The following is a 24,349-nucleotide window of genomic DNA, read 5'->3' as shown; positions in this document are numbered from 1 at the left end:
ATATATATATATATATATATATATATATATATATATATATATATATATATATATATATATATATACATACATACATGATGCCTCCAATAAGTTTCCAGGCTTTTTTCGAATGGGCATTTTTATTGATAGTACACACATGAAACTTCAGAATCATCTGTTCTGGCTGCAATCCACTTGCACTTGTAACCCAACCACCTATGATGTTTGAAAATTACATCAGTAATGGGTGAATTAGAGCTGAATGAGAGATTATTGTGTGAACAATCCCAGGCAACAACCAGAGTGAAGTAATTTTTTCAGGAGACAGCAAGCAGGAGAGAGGGACGGCCAATTCAGCATTTGCAAACTACAGCTCGCGACACGCATATTCCTGGAGACTTGAGTTGTTCACTTTGTTTTTGTTTTTGTTTTTTAATTCTTTAATTTCTTTTTTAAATTTTTGTCCTTTTCCTGCAAGTAACTCTGTCATTGTAGAACTGACCAAGCCCGTACTATTGAGCTTCCGTGAGTGTTCCAAAATCAGAACCACCTAAGATTATACTTATGTACCCGTGAACACTATGATCTTCACTGTGTTATTATTCCAACAACTTCCGGTTAGCCCCATGTGTGAGCATTCAAGATTTAGCTGACATGCAGAAAGGATGCAAAATGTCCTGCATGTTATCAACTGCGCTATTATGCAAATCCATGACATAACATAATGCTATACACCCAAGTTGATTAATAGTGATTAACCAAAAAGAAAAAAAGCGAAACTGACATTGAACTGCTATATTAAGCAAAAGATGTTGCTGCATTGCATGGGGATGCAAAAGATGTTGCTGCATTGCACGGGGATGCATAAGATGCTACTGCATTGCATGGGATGTATAAGATGTTGCTGTATTGTACAGGGCTGCAAAAAGACGTTGCTACTTTGAACAGGGATGCAAAAATATGTTGCTACATCTCACAGACGTGCAAAAGAACTGATCTTCCACTTTTCCACCAGGAATTATTTGCTTAAGGAAAGCCAACAGAAACATTTACTGAAAAGAGACAATGCCAATTCTATTGAAATCGATGTGAAGTAAAAGATGTGATTATACATAGACTGTATTGTTGTGCACCGAGTTCTTAGAAGACTCTGGAATTGGACATGCAACTTTTTTGGGACATTTTATTTTATATGGATCAACCAGCTAATAACTTTGTGTTTTCCATCACCCACCTCACACAATTCCGCCTACCCTACTCAATCCTGCCCCATTTCTAGTGAGCAGCCAAACTAAGTTTATATGGCAGTCATGTTTAAATGTTCATATTTTTGGACTCAAGATATTCTTTCTCATAATATTAGAAAAGAAAATGATATTTTTTCTTTTCTTGTGTTCAAAATGACAAAAAAAAATTTTAAGTCATAAAATCATTGCAAATTACCTGTGATACAGATTTGCTTTGCCCCCATTGCTTTTGCCGTCAGGTAACAACACAAGCCAATTGGGCCTAAAAGAAAAAAAGAAAGAATAGTTTTTAATAACTCCATAAGCATTTCAGTAAAAAAATATTAAATGATTTTAAAAACATATATATATATATATATATATATATATATATACTAGCAAAAGTACCCGTCGTTGACTGGGTTCAAAAACAGCCTACAGAAAATGGACTCTGATTTATGAAAGTATGATAGGTTATGAAAAGGAAGGGTTGTAAATTTGGGTTGAATTTGGGGGTATCAAAACCAAAGCAAAATATGATGAAAGTAAAAATAAAATAGATAAACCCCATAATTTATTATACTATACCTGTTCACACTGAAACACTTATCACAATATTCTGTGGATCTATATTAAAAAAACCTTGTTAAACTTTGTGACATATTTCCATTCTATGGAGGTCAGGTGCGAACGAACACCCCATAATTTTATTATACCATATTTTTTCAAACTGAAACATGATTATCAAAGTATACTTACGCAGATAGATATGAAAAGTCTTTATTAAAGTTTGTGCCTATTTCTATTCTATGGAGGCCAGGCGCGAATGCAAACCCCACAATTTTATTATACAATCCCTATTTAAGTTAAAACATACTTATCAAAGTATTATTATGTACATCTATATCAAAAACACTTGTAAACGTTTTTTTTTTTTAAGTTTTAAATTTTTTATTTCCATACTTTGTGGACCAGGCCCGTACGCAGACCCCTCAATTTTAATGAACCAGCGTTCTGCCAGATCAAACATACCCATTCCTGTGTCTCGATACATCTATCATTATATGTAATCAGGTTTTAAAATAGTCAACCATATAGGAGCCTATTCATGACCAGACACACACACACACACATTCAGCTTTATATTATAGATATAATAATTGAACAATTCAATTTAAATGTCAAAATAAATAAAAAGCTGAAATTGAGATGAATTTCTGAATCTGGGAGTGTAGTGGAATATATGTTGGAATGACTCCCCTCCATCTCCAATGCAAATATGTCCATGTAGTTGATAAACAGTCGTAAATAACTATATAAATATATAAATATTTTGATATATTTACTAGCAGGGAAACCCAACATTGTCTGGCATTGAATAAGGATCAACAAATGTTGCAATCTCGCATACTTTTACTGTCATAGAAATTGGTGAAATAGCCCAATTTTTAATCAAATCAATTGATTGCCTGCTCTAGTAACGGACCCCTGCACCCACCTCCAGTATGCTGGAAAGAAGTTTTACATGCCTCTCTGCAGTGACTTAGTCCACAACACACTGTAGTTTACATTTCACTGTAGAGAATCTACTGTTAATTTTATAAAATTAGCGGGAAATAACTGCTTTACTTAAAGTTTAAAATGAAAAGGTCAAGTATTATAGTCCAATAGTGCTTTAAATAGAAACATTCATTTCGAATGCACCCCTGTCTTATAAAAGAACCAACTGTTGATTTTATGAAATTAATTTTACATAATCACTTGAATTAAAGTTAGACGTACAAAAGTCAAGTATCCTAGTTCAATTGTGCTCTAAACAGAAAAATTCATTTTGAATGCAACCCTGTCTTATAAAAGAATGTACAATTGTTTTATAGGTTGGGCCTTTCTGCTATGCTGTGATAAAACTTCTCACATGCACTACTGATGTTAGATCTTTGGTCAAAATTGAACTTCCTTCCTAAATCGGATTTTCTATCATCGATTTTCGATACTTATCGGACACATTCCGATATAAATCATAAGTAAGACCACATCAAGTACCTTTGTGTGAAATTTAAAAGGAAAAAAAAAAAAATCGGCTCAGCCATTTCTGAGTCCATACTCACACAAAGTTCCTTTTATATAACGGTGGAGATAAGAATAAAAATTAATATGTAAAGACATACACTTTTGTATACTGATCATAAAGTTCATATTTATAGATACCAGCTGGACATCCGGCATTGTCTAGTTGTATTTTAATTCATGCAGATCGCATATGCATTATTATAGATTCAACCCTCTCTTGAATATCATATATTATGAGGAATAAATTTGCTCAGTAGACTAATTCGCAAAACAAATAACAAAATAATAATGAACTAAAATTTTGTCCGTGTTTGTTTACAATACTACGTCAGCTGATGTTTGGGCTTGATGATAAGTGCCCTGGAAAAGTCACTTCTGATTAATGTCTAGTTTTAAAATATGCAAACGCAGAAATGATTTGTGGTGATTTTAAATGGTACCTCTTCTTTTATTGTAAATTGAACTCATTAATAAGAAAAAAATGAAATAAAATTATGAGGTACACCTGCCTTGAACAGGGGATTCTTCGATCTGTAGTTGAATGTTCTACCACTGAGCTATATTTCCAGATGACAGTAGTTCTGTTCTGTTTTTTTTAGGAAGAAATGATTTGCTGAGAATTATCTCCCTTGGCCGATGTAACGTAAAATATTACCCTGTAAAACTTCTTTTTTTATCTATCAGAAAGAAAGACTATTTTTGTTTCGAACAGTTGTTTTAAGGGAACAACATGAACTTACCAGCTCCTGAAATGAGGACCGTGGAGTCGATTGTTACACCTGCACGTCGGCAAGCATGTACCCCAACAGAGAGTGGTTCCAACAAAGCACCTTCTTCTGTGCTCACATGGTCAGGCAGCCTAAAATATGCAGAAAAATGCTTTCCAGAGAATTTGATTGACAGAATAAAGGAATATTTATAGACAGGATATTTGGGCAATAAAATCTGAGAAAATTGTGGGTAAATAAAAATCGTTGGTCATTAAAAACTGGTTAGAAATTTGACATATTTTACTAAAGTCAATATCAAAAATTTATTTTAAATAAATCAATCTGTAAAGAAAAATGCTAACAAAGTTTGAATTTTAAATTGCAATGAATTTTTTTTCTCTTAATTATATCGATGTCAAACAAGGCAATTTGCCACATAAGATGCTGCCTACAAAAACACTATGTAGGTAGTTGAGCAGCAAGATGTCTGTTCACATTACATTTAAATTTCTATATGTTTATGCAGAAAACTACCATTTAGAACTGACTGTTAATCAATACCTTTAGCCATTGTGTCACAAGTGCTGAACATCCAATACTTTCTACAGATAACACCTAACACTTCTACCCAATTATATTCAATGTAACAATGTATCTACCACAGGAACCACTGGACCTTAAATGCATAGTGGACTTTTCCCCAATAAAAATGCTTTTAATACTGATCTTAACCTGTTAACTTCGATTAAAACATGGCATTCACACATGGCTAATAAATAAAAATGCCCTCATTCCAGCATAAATGATTACATAAAAAGAGGAAAGAAAACGAAACCTCAGAACATGAAACATGAAATCAGCACAACTTACTTGTAACAGAAATCAGCTGCATGGCAGTAATACCTGGCAAGGTTTCCATCAATGGGTGGTGTTGCACAAAAGCGAATTTCTGTACAAAGATTATAGCGGCCTGTTTTACAAAACTTACACATACGGCAAGGCACACCAGGTTCAACAGCCACACGATCTCCTGCAAGTAGATGGTGGACATTCTTGTGAAAAACACAACTGACAATAGCAATATTAGGAAATGTTTAAAAGATAGGACTAAGAGCAAAACATTAATAATGCAAACATATTTATGAATATCTATTGCATTGTATTAATTTATACCAACTTGAACTTTTACCTTTACCTCAATTCTGCTGCTTTATAGCTAGTCCAAAGAAAAGTATGTTGCGAGCTTGTCTCTGATGTATCGTTATTTTCATGGAAAGTGTTCGACTGAGCTTCAGTCTATGGTGCCCCCTCGCGAAACTTTCACAAGAAACACTCGTCTAGCTGAAAACACTATAAATAATTGCCCCCACTCTTTATCTGTGCCTAAACCACTAAATCCAAACATACACACAAACATACACATATACATTTTCGCTTTTATATATATACTAGCGAGGGGTACCCAGCATTGGCCGGGTGTTTTTCGGTGTATGTGAAAAAAACCCGAAAATGTAAAAAAAAAAACAGGTGCCCATGAAAAAAAAACGAAGCCTTCACGACACGCAGTTGGAAAATAGTAAAGTGTTAAAAAATAACAGGTGCACGTTTTTGATTGACGTGACGGCGATAGATATTCAGCAGTTACGATTTTGTGCGGGACAGTTTGGAATGAGGTGAATAAATCGGTTTGTTTGTTTTTAAAAACCCGCTCCCTGTTTATTAGGAGGAGCGAAATGAAAGCTACAGTCTGATATGACGAAGTCGACATTGAACAAACATTACTTAGCTCTCTTGAGACAACTGACTTTCGGCCTGTGATTAGAGTAGAGTTTCACTTTTTTTTATACCGAAAACCGAATGTAACGCGTGCAAATGCGAGAAATGTCGAATATAAACGTTTGAAAGCGGGAAATGTCGAATATAAACGTTTGAAAGTCAATAAAATTAAATAGATGCTTCTTTGCAAAATTTTTAACTCTGAGTTCAACCTTCAACTCTTATCTTCTGTTCTCAGGTATTAGAATCAAATTTTCTTAAAGAGCATAAAAATTCCCATCATTTAATACTCTTTTGCCTGCCAGAAAAAGTGACCATGTACATCCTACATGCTTCCTTTCATGACGATATTTCACTGTAAAAGAATTTTTTTATTAAAAAAAAAATTTATACTGACCAATTTTTAGATTTGTGACCCCCTGACCAAGCTTGCTGACCACTCCACTTGCTTCATGGCCCAAAAGCATCGGCGATGTCAAAATGAAATTTCCAATCCTTCCGTTTGTCCAGTAATGGACATCCGAACCACAAATACCAACGTCCTGCATTTGAAGTTGAACTTCTACAAATGAGACAAAGTACAGAATAAAAGAGATTCCCATTTGAGGGTTTTTTATTCATGATGAAAAGTTAGTAAAAAAAAATAAGCACTAACCCTAAGTCCAAGTGACAGTCTAAAAAAAAAAAATAATTCCTTTAACTATCTCACTAACCCTAGGTCCAAATGGCAAGATAGCTATCGACCCCAAAGGAAATACTTAACTGCTATAAATGATGATCGAGGTCATTATACATTAAATTTAACAAAAACCAAATTCTAAAATAATAAGCATTTTTCTTCTTCTTTCCACCAAGTTTTTCAAAGTGTTCAAAAAAAAAAAAAAAAAAAGTAGAATCTCATTTTTTGATAGATGGGGAGGGTAACCAAGTGTTTTAATATACAATACCTTTTTTTCATAGTGAAATTATCAACTGGTTTGTTTTTACTTCATTTTAACTTTTCAATTTATTAAATCCCATCAAAATTAACTTTTTGTGTAAAAACGGCTTTTTGGTTTGCATCAGAAACGTTTGAAGCTTTAAAAATATGTTTGGTTCAAGAAATAAACATGGCTGTCAGCCATTAAAATATAGAATGGATGTCACATTCTCAAAATAAATGACAATTTCTTGTTTCATAATTTCAAAATTAAGAGAAATACCCTAAGGGTGCATATGGAGGAAAGGAGATAGGAAGTGTTTCTTTGATGAAGCAATTTTTTCTTTTACAAAGGAGTCACCATTTATCGAGACCTAGAGGCCACTCAAGGATAAAGGTTAATGATTGTACAGTAGTTAACGGGAAATATTGTAGTAATCATTAGTACTGGAAATTTAGTAAATTGGATTACTTAGGGGGACGGATCAAGAACTTGTTCATGTTGGACTTGAAGACAAACATATTGTACGGAGTTGGAAAGCAGAAAAGAGTTCCGCGGGCGTGTAGTTCTAAGAAAGAAGCTTTGTGTATGAAATCTACATTTAGGTTTAGGCACAGCTAAAGAGTGAGGAAAAGTCAGGTCGGAGGAATCATAGATTGGAGCTCAGATGAACACTTACCATTAAAATAACAAAGCAAATATTCACGAGAAATGCTCGTCTAGCTGAAATCACCATCAATAATTTCCCCCACTTTTTATTTGTGCTTAAACCTAAACGTAGATTCAATGAACAAAGCTTCTTTTTTAAATTGCACACCTGTGGAACTCTTCCGTTTTCCTGTTTTCCAGCTGACTACAATATGGTCGTCTTCAAGTTCAATGTAAACAAGTTCTTGATGAGCCGTTCCCCATTAATTAATCCAATTTGCCAAATTTACACTACTAACGATTACTATGATATTGTCCCATTGAATACTGCACACTCTTTAACCTTAATCCCCGAGTGGCCTCTGGGCCTCTGATGTGGTGGCTTCTTTGTAAAAAAATATATATATAAATAAATAATAAGGCTATAACAATTTAAAAGAAAAAATTTAGCTGAAAATGTTTTTTTTTAATGGTAAGAGAATATTTATTTTACAAATATATGTTTTTTTTTAATGGTAAGAGAATATTTATTTTACAAATATATAAATTGTTACAATTTTCAATAAATAAAGGACATTCATTTTGTTAAATAGTTTTTATTAAAACAATGGCAATTATTTTATAGAAGGATCAGATATCGAATGAAATTTATTATTTCAAACAAAACATTATCAAACATATCATACATAAAGAAATAAATCATGGAATTTCCATGGGATCCTGCTAGTATTAGTATGGCTGTTCGAAAAGTAAAACTTCCTATTTTTCTTTTTAAACTCAAAAAGTTGAAGCGCTATGAAGACTAGATTGATACCATTAAAACAAGCAACCTTTTGTGCTTCCGGAATTTATTTTTCTACAAAGTCACCACCATTCTCAATACACTTTTGCCAGGAATTCAATGACACATCTCTACTTCTGATACATGTCCATGGCAGGGGTTGTTTCTTTAGAGTAGCTAAATTTTCAGGTCATGAATGCATAAGTTCAGTCATCATAACAATGCAATTTACAATCTCTTTTGATCCATTCAGGCAGAATAAAAGAGTAGGAAACATTACTTTTAGAATACCACTCATAGAAAAAAAACGTATCTAATTACATAAGTAGCTTTTAAAATATTTATTTTAAACATGTTATAAAATTAACTTTAATTTTTTTTTTTGACTAAAATACAACATGAGGCCAAGGAGATTAGTCTAAATTCATTAACATTTATTATTATAACTATATGAACTACACTATAGTTGTGTGGTCTTCCTAAGAAAAAGACATTTTTTTCACATGCATCCCTGTCATATTAAAGAACTCCAAGTTGTAATTTAATTAATAGAATGTTTTATGTATTATGTGTGTGTGTACACATTGTTTATATTAGTGTTAGGACGATGAATCGGAATCAAGAATTGGAAAAATCGGAAGATTTGAGCGTATCGGAATCGGTATCGGAATCAGAAAAATTGATGCCTATTTTCCGATGCCAAAACGATTCTTTTACTTGTCTTTTTTTTTATTTGGTTTTGTTTAAATCAAAATCTTCCATTGCTGGTAATAATGATGATAAAATAATAAATATTTACTGGTATTTTAAAATCAATAAAGCTAAAATCGATAGATCATCCTCCACAGGTGTATTTTAACGTTTAGGAAAATATCTGTATATTAAACATACTTTTTTACGAAAATTGAGGGAAATGACAATCTTGTAGTTAACTAATTAGAGATTTATGAAGAGTCAGAATCGGGAATTTCATACGGAATCAGTAATTGTATCAGAATCGGGGAAAAATATTGGAATCCTCTCATCACTAGTCTATATATCTATAGTTGAAGAGGGAGCAGGAGATTGAGGGCAAATTCATGCATGGATTTTTTTTTTTTTTTTTATGGGTTAAATGTTTGATTGAATCAAGAAAATGAAAACAAAGAAAATAAAAAAGCGATATAGGTGCAGAGCAAGAGAAAGAGAGAAGCTGATTAAAAAGCGACTTACAAATTGCTTTGTTGTGATAAGAGTGCGACTAGCTAGACTAGTTTATAGCATACCAGCATTATTTAGTGCCAACACAATAAATTATTCATTACTTGGCTTTATCTGTTTTATAGCTAATCAACCAATTGTAATATTTAATATAACCTAAGTAAACGTTTACAAAAGAATCTGATATTTTTTTTTATAAATATTTTAACAATTTTCAGTTATCATTTCATAATAAATATTACAAAACATTAATATAATTATTTCACAAAAAGTTGTATTAAAAACATGGATGGTTTATTTGTTTCAAAGTTTAAACCTTTCAACAATTTCATTGTTTTTTGCTACTTAGTTACAACCCATTTCCCTTCCAAATAAAAAGCATGCCAAAATAAGGTGGTGATGTATAGCAGTTTGAATCTGTCTTTGGTTTATACGCTTAGTGCTGCTTGGTGTAAGCATTCAATTTCCTTTCTGGTTTGACAAATCAGAGGTCATCTCCCAGCTGAGCTGAGCATATAACAGAGTTGATAAAAAGGGCTAACACACAACTATGGCTGTTAATGTGTGTGCATGCCACCACTACACATACTGGAAAGTATGAGGACTGACCTGATCTTCTGTCTACATATAGTGCCTTGTTGGTTCCAAATGGTCGCCCATCTGTTAACTTTGGTGATCTGATGAGAATCGGTGTGTCAACATGATTGTACCATATAACCCTGTGTTCGATTTTGGCAAGCTGATATCAGGCTGTCCAAAAAGTCACTGAATGGTTTTGAACTAAAATAGATTCTTTAATTTTGAGGATATCTTTCTGTAATTTTAACACAATCTGACAAAGATATGGAGAAATATGTTTTTAAAAAAATGCAAAATTCAAACAATTTTTATTTATGAAAAATAAAGTCTTTTAAATGTTGCCCATTTTCAGCTTTACATACTTGTGCTCTATCCAAAATATTATTCATGACAGATTGCAGAATCTCTTGATTGCGATTTAACTCCCTTATTTTGTTCCTGATGTTTTCCTACAATTTTTGCAGTGTTTGAGGTTTGTTAACATAGATTCTTTCTTTAAGATATCCCCAAAATAAAAAGTTGGGGCTAGTCAAGTCTGGGGAACATGATGGCCATTAAACATTGCCATAGCAAGAGATAATGTTTTTGCCAAAGCATTGCCTGAGAAGCTCCATGGTGTCTCACCATATGTGCTGTTGGAACCATACTTATCCATAATTCATTTCTAGAAATGTTATCTGTAAAATATCTGAAATAGAGAAAAATAAAATAACCATTAATGGTAAAATTACAAAGATTTTGAACCCTTCAGTGACTTTTTGGACATCCTGTATAATCCATCATGGCTAGGTCCAGGTTTTAAAAACAACACCTATATACAGTATATATACATAACAATCCTCAGAGGCCATCTCTCAAGCAAGCTGAGCACATAACAGAGTTAATAAAAGAGGTTAACATATGGATATTTCCTTTTTCTTTGGCTCAGATCAAACCCCAAATTTCTTGAAGCACAACAGAACCCTCTTGGTTCCTTTTGTCCTGGATTCAACTTCGACAAGGTGATACATAATCCACCATGACTGTCACCGGACCATGACTTAAACATGAACTCTTTTTTCCTCAAACAGGACTTCCTAACTTTTTTGCCTTCGTCCATACTCATGGATTTGTTCTGTTACTAACACTCTTCTTGTTTCCATTGCTCTTTTTTGCTTAACGAAAATGATCGATAAAGTTGTCCTAAAGATTAGTATGAAACTTTGTCTATCCATTCTTCAAGTGAATATAAATAGATCGAAGATTCAAATATTTCCTCAGGTTAACCAATGAAAACGAATCATAAAAGTTTCATTTCAACAGTAAACTCCAGTTTTTAGTTCAACATAAAATAAAAGAATGATAAAGTCACAAAGTTGACTATATATTGTAATGACAATAGAAATCCTATCAAGGGCAATCAGTTTGTATATGATTTCATAATTTTCTTAGGAAGATATAGTGGTGTGGCCTTCAACACTCTACCACCAAGTGCTTTCTTTTTTTATTCCAAGACACCATGTCATACAGTTCAGAAACCATGATCAGAATCATATACTCTGCAATCACTGCTGACCAAGGCTTTGCTCATCCACTAACTGCAGATACTATTTCAATGATGTCCTCCTATATACATCATCTGATATTACCAAATGGCCGCCCCCCCCCCCCCCCCGCTGCAAAACAGGTTCAACATTGTTTAACTTTAGTGAGCTAATGAGAACACATGTATCAATATGAGGCTATAGTTGGATTGTGTTTACATTTGATTCGGACGTCAATTTTATTTGTGAAATAATGTGTGAATTTGTCCACATCGTCATTATTTACTGCAGAAGTGTTAGTCTCAACTAAACTTTTTATGTAAAAAAAAGAACGAGATGGAAATCCGTGCTATTTTATTTATTTATTTTTATATTTTTTTTTGTCAAACTCATTTAATCGTGCCCATCACCATCATCGTCGTCCTGATCATTGAGTATTTACGACTTTTGGAATGTTCCTTCATGTGTATTATGTGTACGTATGTATATGCATGTGTACATATATGTGTGCTTCTACGTGTGTATGTTTGCATGTGTGTGCACATGCATGTGTATATTGGCATACATCTGTATATATGCATGTGTTTATTTCCATGTGTGTGTGGGGTGGAGAGGGCTCCTGTAATCCATGGTGAAGGCAACCCCTCTAGGAGAAGCAAATCTCTGATTTAAAAAAACCATAAGGCGGGAGACCAATACCCGCATTAAGCTGGTCAGCAGTTTAACTTGTTGCTGGCTATCTTGCTCTTGCTTGTTGCTGGATGTCAACATTTTGAACCGAGAGAGAGATTTAGTTGTCATACAAAGCTAAAAATCTGTAACATCATCTTTGTATAGATACTCCCTCAGGCATTTGTCTATAAAAAAAATAGTCATGTGGCGATAAAAAAGCTGTGACATGTGTAGGCCTGAAATGCTGGATGCATGTAACAATTGATCTGCCATCATTATATGTATCTATGTATATATGTATGCATATGTGTATGTGTATGTATATACATTTATATATGTTTGTATCCATGTATGTGCATATATGTGTTTATGTGTATGTATGCACATGTGTGTATGTGTATGTATGTGTATGTGTATGTGTGTATATGTGTATATGTATGTGTGTATGTATGAATGCATATAGATGTATGTGTATGTATATGTAGGTAAGTGTATGTATATATATGTGCATATGTGTACGTATATGTATGTGTGTGTATATGTGGATGTGTATGTATGCATGTGGGTATGCATATGTATGTATGTGAATTATGCATTGTGTACGTATATAGATATATATGTGCGTATGTTTATAAATATGTTTGTATGTATGTGTATATATGTATGTATGCCAATGACCGTCTGTGTATGTATATACATTTATATATATATATATATATATATGTACATATGTGTTTGTATATGTATGTATGTGTACATATGTATGTGTGCGTGTGTGTATATATATATGTATGTATACCAATGACCATCTTCAGTGTCATGTCTGCTTGAGTGTGTGAATTTTCCGACAAGACTAAATAAGTCATTTTCAGGCTCATGAACTTTCAGTGTCAGAGGGAGTGGCACTCGTCTGACAAGACGTTGCAATCATCATGTACAAAATTCACTTCTAAATTAATTCACAATTCTGCATTTTTGAACATGGCTATTAGACACTGTAATGTGGGTTATATTTAGTTTAATTTAGTTTAATGCAAAGGGGGAAAGTGATAGTGGAAGTCCTTCTTTAAAAATTCAAATACGTCAGATTTTTATTATGGTTTAACAATAAGTATTCAACGTAAATCAATACTCCCCAAATTTCAGTTTCTTTGGAATATTTTAAAGAGTGTTTATGGAGAATAATATTGGCACAACCCCCTCTCATTTAAAAAATAAAATATTTCAGAGTTGCATTAATTTTGATCCATAGCCATAAAATGATACTTAAAATTCCCTAAATTTCAATTTTTTCTTAAGACCCTTAAACTTTTGGCATTATGCAATGGATTTTGATTCAAATTAGAATACGAATTCTAGACATAAGGTTCAGTAGAATTATATTTTTGATTTTTATCTTAATATAGAGACATAAAGGTGGTGCAAAACTCTTATGTTGGAAGGGGGAGTATTTTACTCGTCCTAAGACGAGTATTTGCCTAGTTTAATATAAAAGAAATTTTTCCAGTTGAGTTGAGACACAGAAATGGAGAATTTGAGAAACCTGAAATAGACACTTTAGCCAGTGTAGATTATATAGAGGAACTTACCGCCTGGACCTGGTTCAGGAATTGATCGATTTTCCTACAAAAAACAAAAAAATTGTTATTCAATTAATAAAGTGAAGCTGGTCTATCTTGAAATTTGTGATCAATACATTTTTTCATACAAAATTAATGTTTCATTCTAAATAGCAACTTCTTCTTGTAGATCATGCTACTATGTTCTTCATAAAAATAAAGTGTGATTCGATTTAATTCTTTTCAGAAGTTACTTTATTTAACTAGGAATATTTTTCAGGTGGATGCCATCTTTATTATCAATACTCATACCAGAAAGCTTTCCATATCTTTACAAAGCCACCAATCGCAGATGGATGAAGAATTGTTGCCACATCTACCACTAGTATCGAATCCAGGAGTCTCAAATCTAATAGGTTCTTTATTATCAGCCATGCTCCAACTTTAGTCTCATCACTGAAATGTTGCATCCCTGTGCCTATTTTACAGGTACTTTAATGCAATCTACTCTGAACAACTCATGGCATTTGTCCCCTCTCGCCATACATACTTCAAATTAACTCGACAAGCAAAATCTCATCCCTTTACTATTGGAGTCTCTAGATGCTGGAATAGTTTCTCCCCTCAGAATGCTAGACTTTGGAATTCCCTCCCTGTTTCTGCATACTTGACTATACTAACCTGCAGAAGTTTAAATGAAATGTGAACACTCAACTCACTAGTCTTATTAGACATGATTTCAAATAGTAACCACTTACTGCCAGAGTTACTTCTCGTGTAATATTCAAATTATGTCCCTTGAATTATATTGGAAATACGAGAAAAAAACCTTCAATTTTTAAGTCCCATGATTAATGGGTTCAATAATCATAACATTATTTGGTGTTTTAAATTCTTTAAATAACTTCACAAAATAATGTTTCTACAGATGCAACCAATCTTTTCTATTTGAAAAAAAGCATTAACCACATTAGATTCGGACTTTATTTAACATTTGTGAACAAGATTGGTGTATCCCCCTTATCCACCTTCACAAATTATACCAGCAGAATGAAGGAAAATGAGGTTGAAAATCTCAGAAAAACGAAATGTTTTTATTAAAATTATATAACATTATTTAGCGAGTAATTAGGATTATTCGAATTATTGTTCTCATCTTAAGCGTTATTTTCAAAACGTTTTTGACGATGTAATCTCTGACCTTCTTTAGGTGCATCTTATCAAACTTGGGAATCTGCAATTTAAAACAGAACTCTTAATTTAATCCACAGGGATAGCATGCTATTGCTATTTGGACTAAACTCCGCAAAAAAAAAAAAAACAGTTTAAAAAAACAGTTAGAAAGAAACAGTTAAAAAAAAAAACAGTTTAAAAAAAGTTTTAAAAAAACAGTTAAAAAAAAAACAGTTAAAAATAGATGACTTTAAACGTGGTCATATGTGGGGATTCACAAACTCTCAACTTATCTCAGCGTGACACTCGACAGGACACTGTCGTACTGAACTGACATAAATGATGCTGAACAGTAAGGTCACTCAAATTTAGAAAACATTTTTACAAATCCAAACTGAAAGGGATTGTGTTTAAAAGTTATGTCAATGCAGTTTGTAGGAAACTGCATGGACACGAGTTAGTGCATAAAAGAATAATGACAATATTGGAGTAATTTTAATAATTTTCAATTTTATTTACCAACATGTGTCATACAGAATGGTAGGTGTTGATATCCCAAATTTTAAAGGATAAAAATCTTTTCAGCAGAGAAGAAAAAAAACATTTACAACTGTTCAGAGAGGCTTTCCCTTGTTATAATTTTTTTTATTTATTTCTTTATTTCTTCTGTATCGGTGGTTGGAAGTCAGTCAGGCAGTCGAGCCATCAAATCAATTTCCAGGATACAAGTTGTAATGACTCCTGTTAGGAATTATTATAGATTTTTTTTTCTTTATCTATATAAATGATTAGTGCATACTTAATGCTGTGTTTGTACAATGCTTATATCTTGGATGATGAGAATGGTCTAAGGGAGATAAGTACATGTTGGTAGATAGGTTTCCTTCTAAAATGTATACGTTAGTATGCATATGCGTGCCAGCATACATATATATATATATATATATATATATATACCTGGTCATACACACACACGTGTATATGCACGTATACATATGCACCCTATTTCTTATCACTCGTAAGTTGAAGTTGCATGATACAGCAGAGGGATTGAAGATATCAGAAGGCATTGCATTCACCGTTTTGCATCTAAAGTGAGTGCCGCATGTGCTCACAATCAAGGGAAAACAACAGTCGATGATTCAGGGCGTTATTTGCAACTGTTTCCTCATAACATTAATGCACGAACTCGCGTCCATGCAGTTTCGTACAAACTGCATTGACATAGCTTTTAAACACAATCCCTTTCAATTTGGATTTGTAAAAATGTTTTCTAAATTTGAGTGACCTTACTGTTCAGCATCATTTATGTCAGCGTAGATTCCATGAGCAAAGCTTCTTTCATAGAACTGCACGACTATGGAATTGTCTTCCGTTTTTCTGCTTTCCAGCTGACTACAATATGGTTGTCCTCAAGTCTAACGTAAACAGGTTTTTGATGAGCCGTTCCATATAAGTTAACAAATTTACCGAATCTCCATTACTAACGGTTACGATATTGTCCAATTTCTACTGTACACTCTTTAACCCTTATCCTCGAGTGGCCTCTTGGCCTTGATAAGTGGTGATGCCTATGTAAAAAAAAAAATACATAAAAAATAAGGTTTTTGTCTCAATATCTAACAATCAAATTGAACAGCAACAACGAAACAACTCAAACTAGTTTTGTTCTCAATGCGAATACCCTTCACTTTCTCTACCGTTCAGTCTTGTGCCACATTTTGTTGCTGCAGGCAAATAATTAAACTCTTAAATAAAATTTGTAATTTAAAAAGCCAGTACAATGTAGGTTTTTTTTTTTTAATAAACATTTGTTTATAATCTAAATTTTTGGTGATATAACACTTTCTGTAACAGTGCATATGAGCACAGGGGGCAAATATCAGCAGGAGCTGTAAGATAGCTGGCTTACCAGGATATTAGCAGCAGTAGCTAAAAAATGGCACATATGCAAATTAGGTAGCTGGCACGACAAGAAAAAGAAAAGAAGGGCATCTCATGGTCGGAGAAGATAAAAAGTTCAGTTGAAAAAGATGGTCATGTAAAGTCAAAGATGAGAAATGGCTGCCTACGGATGGCATGTAGTGAAACAGAAAGAAAAACGCACACCAGGTGAGATAGACATGTGGCCCTACAGTGGCAGAGTGACTTTTAAGCTGGTGTCAATAGGAGGAGAAAGAAAAATGGTAATAAACGACTTGTGTTAAAAAAAGAAAGGGTCTGAGAGAGGTTGAACTGTAATGAACAGCGTAACGGTCACGTTACATTTCTTCAGGGATTCATTTTTTTTCTTGATCCTTTTATGCGGCAATAGTGAAACAAAAGAATAAAGTAATGTGTTGTTCTTTCAATAGTGATATGAAAAAATCCTCTTCACAAATTTACGCTGCCACGCGATCTCAAGACTCGAACATTTAAAATCTCACCACTGAAACAATACGCAGACTTTATTCTTCTATTGAGCTTTTGCTACATAGAAGGATGAAGAAGAACAAGAAAATCCCTGAAAAATAGGTTACGTTACCAAAAATTTGGACTATAAACAAATAAAGGTTTGTTTTTTTTAATCCTGCTTTTTAAATTACAGATTTATTCAAATTTAAACACTTCCAAATAGAAAAATAAAAATAAATCTTTTTAATTAAACTTCGAATCTAAAATCCATCAATGTGTGATGTGATAGGTTGAGTTTTAAGCGACAAATCCAAACCCCCCCCCCAAAAAAAGGGGCACTTTAAATTAGTAGAAAAATAGTCATGTTTAAAACTAGTCAGCATATTCCAGTGAGGGTGCTTCAGGCTACAAAACTGACAGGAGGAAACATTTAGGGGGTTGGCCTCCTGTACAAAAGCTTACAGAGTTCCCTAATTTTGACTTTATCTGACCAAACTTAGCCCCCTTGTGTGTGTGGGTGTGTGTGTGTGGGTGTGTGTGTATGGGTGTAGGCGTAGGTGTGTGGGCGCACATGCATGCATGCAAGGATAGGGCTTGGTTGGCTAAATACTTTGGCCTTTATACATCAGGTTGAAGCACAAAGCATTTAAACAAAGAGTGAAGGGGAAGCCAGGATATGATACCATATTGTGGTCTTGGATGTGACCTTAAACTATATCCAATGGTGAGGCCCCAGTTTGCGGGCTTTGGGGAGTGTGAAGCCACCCTTTAATTGCCATTGCTCCCAGGTCCACTCTGACCCGGAGTGGTAGTACCTGTTAGGGTTCCAACTATGGGTTAAATAGAAACTGACTTAAAAAAAAAAAAAAAAAATATATACTCTATTAAAAAATTGTTCGTCAAAATCACTGGATTCAGCATTAAATAACCTGAAAAGGGTTGATATGCCGTAAAACAAACAAAAGAAAAGGAAGAAAGATACCATATTGTGTTTCTTTGGGGAGGTTTTCTTACATGGGGCGGGGGGGGGACAAACTGATAAACTAGTTAAGAAATTAAAAAACGTCACTTTAAAGTAGGTTATTGTCTGACATCTAAGGCACCTTGCATCTAACCTAATTATTTTTAATATTTTTCTTTTCTTTTTTTATTAAAATAAATAAATAAATATAAATAGAAGCAATTGTGATAGACTAGATAAAAATGAAGATAAAAAAATGTATTAATGAATGTGTGTGCGTGTGTGCACACATACACACAGATCAGCCACAATGGTTGTCCATCTTGGCTCAGTAAAATCCAGTGGTTCTTCTTCATTATTGTACCTATTTACAATGCCTCCCCACGGGACAGAATTAGACACCAGGGTCATTTTTTTAACGTGGAGAAAAGGTACAAAAATAAAAATTGTTTCAGTTGTGAAGGATTTCTCCTCCACTGAAAGAGAACAAGAAATAGAAGTGCAGCATCTGAAGTCAGATACTACACTTTGATCTTGACCAAAAGGCCAAGTGGGTTGTAGCGAAATTGAAATATTGAATTTCAAGTGAAACCAATTCAATTGTCATGTCGCTGTAATGAACATATCCAAAAATTACAAAAAACGATCAGGTAGAAAATTAATTAATGAAAATAGTTTTAAAAGACAATTAGCAAAAATTAAGTTTTGCTAAATTGGCCAAAGATTTTCAGTTTCCAGAAAATATTTACCTCCCTTTTATTATAATTAGAACTCTCTGGTTTCTTTTTGTGTAAAACTCATTTTGTGTTAATTGTCTCCAAAAACTGTTATTAATCTACAAGTAAAAAGAAATTAAAAAGAAAATTCAAACAACTTCTATTTATACTTATCTTATATAATATAAAAGGCAAAATGTGTGTTAGTGAGTGCACATTTTGTGTATGTCCGGCAAAGGCTGGGGGGGGGCTCAAGGGGGGGGGGGGCTGTTTCTTAGAACTTTTTATATACTCCTAGATTGTAATATCTCAGATTTACGAAAGGAGGTCACGTGCATCTTTTATTTGGGCGACTTTTACACGCTATTTTTGTGATATTTTTTACTTTCCACGTGTTTCTTTGGTTTTTCTGTATAAAAAAGTGAAACTGAAAGCAAAGTCGTGTTTTCGGCCTTTCGTGCCGAGACGTCCAGAAAGCAATGAGGTTTGATCAATGTGGAGGGATAAAAACGTCATATCAGAAAATTGCTATTCAATTGGACACTCCCTTATTTATGGGGTGCTGGTTTTCCCCAACATCTTTGGGGAAACTGGCTTGCAGCCAAAGTTAAGTTTCCCTGATTGTGTGATGTTTGGCCTCATCAAATTCACGCACCTGTCACTTAACTTGTTAATCGTTAAATTAAAATGCTTTTCAGTTCCTGTTCCGTTGTGGCCGAGCGTTAAGATGTCAGGTTTTTTTACACTTTCCTTTTCACCTTCGCGTCAAGGTTTCGAGTTCGAGCCTACCTACCTACCAAAACTTTTTTTTTACACCGACAAACACCTAGGCAACGCCGGGCACCCATGCTAGTCTACAATAGAAAAGTGAAAATGTTTATTTGTGTATGTGTGCATTTTTTTTGTATGTCCGGCAAAAGTTACAACTTTTTATATACTTGCTAGACTATAATATCTTTGATTTACGAAACAAAGACAATAACTAATCTTCATAGAAGATTTTTCAACTACCAGGCTTACGCAGCACCGTAAGATGACGCAACATATCTTGCAAGAAAAGAAAACAACCTGTAACTAAACCATCAGGTAAGTGCACTTTTCAATTTGTGTTTTAATTTCTCACATAGCTTTAATTGTGAAATGATTTTTACTTATTTAAATTTTGTCCCTTAATTGCAAAGTATGATATTTAGAATTTTCCTCTTAATTAATTTTCCAGGTTTAATCAGTGGCGACTCTAGCCTAATATTGCTACTCGTGCCCCATCCACCCTCTGTCAACTTCATTTCCCAGTCCGTGGACCCAAAGTAAGTCATCATATTTGCTATTGCGTGACTCTCCATTGTATAGCACAGATTGCCTAATGTATCTTACCTTGCCAGTCCATGATTGTCCTGATTTCGGCGTGAAAAGCAAGCAAGGCCAACAATAGAGTTTTTTCTCAGATTTACTCACACATAATCAGTCAATGTCATGAAACCATTTGGATTGGAACGAACGAGTTCTAACCTTATTCACCAATAAAGGAGTTGGGCGCCCAACTTTGATAATTTCTCGCTTCTCGTCTACATTTCATCGGCCAAACGATCTATTTTTCAGGTCTAACACAATATCCATTTCCAGTATATCTAATTTTAAATCCAGATCATTAACAGCAAATGCAGTACAACTTTTTTTTATGTTTTAGAGAATAATCTACTTACCCGTGAAACACAGGAAAATTAGCCCAAGTGACGTTATACGCAAAATACAGTAATGTAAATTTCATCTGATGAATTTTGAAACATGATATCTTGAACCAGTTGAAGTTATCCGTGGAAACACTGAGAATATTGAAAATCTTAATTTTTTCCAAAAACTCTAAGATACAACAAATTCGTAAATAAAGTCCGTGATAAAATTGAATGTAATGAAGCGACTTTAATATTTTCGGCAACTGAAGTAATGTTCTCCAAATACGGAGATTAAAAAATAAAAGGTAATATTAATAAATAAAGTTTAAAGTGAAATGATGGATGCGGCAAAAAGAAAGTCACATGCAGGACCTTTATGAAAAAAAATTATAAAAGTATTTACGTACCACTACGAAATTATATGAAGGTTCATTGGTTTGACGAGTTTTCTTAGTATTAATTAGTTAAGGGCAATTATTGGCTGCTTCGGTAGGAGGTATAGTTTTTAACGCCGGTTAATCATAATAATTTTTTTAATTTTCGAGTACTTTTTTTATTGTATTTAGGAGATTATAGTTTAAAGTTAATTTCTCAAAGAAAAAAAGTGTGTGAAATAAAAAAATAAATGGAATAATTTTATCTCAAATCTGAAAAATCCTAGATTTCATGTAAAAATTAATTATGACAAAAATTGCATTTATATTTTTCTGGTAAGAAAAATATAAGTTTTCTGAAATTATTTCCAAGTTAAGTATTAAGTTAAAGTCTTTAGATAATGAATTAATACAATAAATGTACTTAACTTTTGCAAGAAAAAAGTAATAATTATCCAAAAATGTATCACTGGTAGGAACGAGACTCGTTCATCGTATAAATATAAACTCTGGCGGCAAAATTTAAATATGTATGGAAGGACAAATTAGACATAATTTATGTATTTATTCCGGCATACCGAGCGACATTTTTTTGAGTCGAAGACCCTCCTTCATTCAGTTAAAAATGCATAAAAGCTAATTAAATTCATTAATTATACTACTGACAATTTATTGTTTGAAAATAAAAGTTAGCACCATTATTTATTAATATTAATACAGAATTACAATTAGTTAAGAAAACAATTTATAATCATTGAAAAATTTACACACTAAAAAATACAGACTTACGTTAAAATTTATCATAATGTTTACGTGAAATTTAAAGTTGATAAACACAAACAGGCATGTAGTTGAAAAGAGGAGGAGGGAGGGCAAAACAGACTGGTTTTCTTTCCAACTCTGCGCATCCGTAGTTACCGACATGGAACGTTCGTATAATGTTTACGATTTTTTAATTAAATTATTTTTCTATGTTCCTGTTTGTCAATTTAATTTTTTTATTTTATTTTCCAAGATTATATGGACATTATTTTACGTTGATAATTATACGTTCTTGCGTTCAATGGAAATTATTAGAATCTTACATGTAAAGATTACGTTAAAAATGTAAGCGTAAAAAAAGTAGAAATAGTTTCTGCAATTATAATTTTTTTGTGAAAATATTAAATGAACAATGCTGAATTCAATGATAATATTGGTAGTTCGAGAAATTAATTTTTCTTCGAGTTATATCGAATTCATTAATACGGACTTTTTTCATAATATTTCTGTAAAAATTATTCTATTTTTATTTTATTGTTACAAATTACGATGGTTTATTTACATAAAAAAGCAAAAATAAATATTTTCGTTTTTTATTTATTACTGAAAACCATAACTTTAGTAAAGGTATTATTTGTTTAAACAAAATAATACATTTTAACTAAGATTTAAATAAAATAATTAGTTCATTATATTCCGCGATCATTATTTGATAAATACTGAAAATTTCATTAAAATTGCTTAATTTCCTGATTTTTGGTGAATTTTTAAGTAAAGGGAGGGGTCAAAATGTTTATACATTTTGAGCATCGCCATTCATTTTGCCCGTACCTAGTATTAATATAAAATGACTTAAAATCCGTATTTTTCGTAGATTTCTATGATTCAAAATTCACGAAAAAACATTCCTCAATAAAAAAACAAACAAATTCACTCTCATTCAAAACCTGTTCTTTATTAATTAATGAAACAATGAATTCATACTGATATTTACAATCATACGCGTGGTTATATTTACACATAGCTATTCGTACTACTACATATTGCAGCAGTAGTAGTAATCGTTCCTTATGTGTTTATGCGTACCTATGTGTCTATAGATCTCTCTCTTTCTCTCTCTCTCTTCCCAAAACAGGCGTCTACATGTGCTAAATTTTCTTAGCACGAACCTTTGACTAGATTTTGTCACTGGCTACAGTGAAAAGCGAGATTTCTCTAACATTACTGTTATGAGAGGGGTTTTGTGCTGGCACAGAATGCGCATGTTCAACATTATAGCCGATTTCAATGTTCAATGGATCTGACGGTGGCCGGAAAGACCATCCGTTCAATACAGCATCGTTGTATTATTCCCAGATATAATTATGAACTTTTGGCTACTTAGTTATCGAAACTTGAATAGATACATAATTTCATTGAGATCAGACTAAGTATGTTTGCTTGAAATTAATGGATGATTTTTAACCCATTTTGAATAACATTGACCGAGTTATTGGTCGTGCCAGGCACGAGTTGCACTAGTCCCATCTCCGCCCCTGGGTTTAATATTGTAATACTCATTGCAGAGTATGGATATAAGTTCCTTCTATATCTGATTTAATTTTAATTATAATTTTTTGGTAAAGCATTATCATAAAACGTGGGTTTTAAGTTAACATTGCATTTGATGTGGCTTCTTGCGCCATTTTGAAATAGAGATTTTCTTTTTTTGCAAACACTCACTATGAACCATAGTTGCTCGGTATTTGAATACTCCTTTGCGGGTTGAGATTATTTTGTCTTAAAAATAAAAAATTCAATTATTAATTGCCTTGCCTATTTAAAAATATAAAAATAATGCTGCTATTTTGAGGGGGAATAAATTTTATTCTCTCCTTTAAATTTTATTTCTCGTTTTGTTTCATCTTGTGGATATTACCTGGTCATGTTTAGTCAAATGTCTTTTATAATTTTCCTACTTTTTATCACTTTAACATTGTTGTCGTTATCAACTTGGTAAATATTCATGAATGTGCAGTTGTGCAGATAAATTTACATTCGCTTCTCAGCCTACGTGGCATTTCTAAGAAACATCATGGCGGCTTCAAAAGATTTATTTGCTAAAATAGAAGCAAAAAAGTGCCGCATCACGAACATGGTGAAATGGTTAAAAGATAATAATTCCTCCCTGACCTCTATCAAGTAAAGAGCAATGGATATAGGAAGATGGCTGAGTGAATTGGACGACTTATTTGATCAGATCTTTTTAAAATCTTCCCAGGAGGAAAGGTTGACGCTTTGTCAGGATTCTGAACAATTCTCTTCCAATATTAGGGAAGAATTGCATAAATTAAAATCTGCCCGTGAAGGTTGTGTAAAAACTCAGTTTCTCTTTAATGTTGGACTTGGAATGTTTAAACTTTAGTGGGTCTCCCTCTGCTAACAAATTTGAATTTAGAACCTTCCAGAGGTTTGAATTTTGCACTCCTAATTTAGGGGAAGCAGATAAATTGCTTTTCCTCAAGTCCAAGTTAAAGGGGAAAGCCTTTGACTTGATTTCAAATATAGATGTTTCCTTTGATAATTATACTGTAGCTTTGGATTGTTTGAAGGAAAAATTCCTGAATCCTTCTCTTATAAAGGATTGAATTTTGGATGAACTTATTCCTCAGAC

General features: G+C 33.0%; 1 protein-coding gene across 1 annotated transcript in view; it reads right to left on the bottom strand.

Annotated features, from left to right (window-relative positions):
• LOC145303590 (sorbitol dehydrogenase-like) overlaps nucleotides 1–24,349 on the bottom strand; it is a 68,365-nt gene that overhangs the window by 25,713 nt on the left and 18,303 nt on the right. Inside the window, exons 2-6 of the mRNA XM_080145138.1 lie at nucleotides 13,674–13,707; nucleotides 6,159–6,323; nucleotides 4,856–5,015; nucleotides 4,016–4,134; nucleotides 1,423–1,488 (exon numbers count right to left, since the gene is read on the bottom strand). Coding sequence (XP_080001264.1) covers nucleotides 1,423–1,488; nucleotides 4,016–4,134; nucleotides 4,856–5,015; nucleotides 6,159–6,323; nucleotides 13,674–13,707 — 544 coding nt within the window. The remainder of the gene's footprint in view (nucleotides 1–1,422; nucleotides 1,489–4,015; nucleotides 4,135–4,855; nucleotides 5,016–6,158; nucleotides 6,324–13,673; nucleotides 13,708–24,349) is intronic.

This window comes from Euprymna scolopes, chromosome 19, assembly GCF_053919585.1.
Source record: "Euprymna scolopes isolate OS-2025 chromosome 19, ASM5391958v1, whole genome shotgun sequence".
NCBI classification, from domain to species: domain Eukaryota; kingdom Metazoa; phylum Mollusca; class Cephalopoda; order Sepiida; family Sepiolidae; genus Euprymna; species Euprymna scolopes.
The sequence above is the reverse complement of the archived record's forward strand: the minus strand, read 5'-3'. Positions and strand labels throughout refer to the sequence as shown.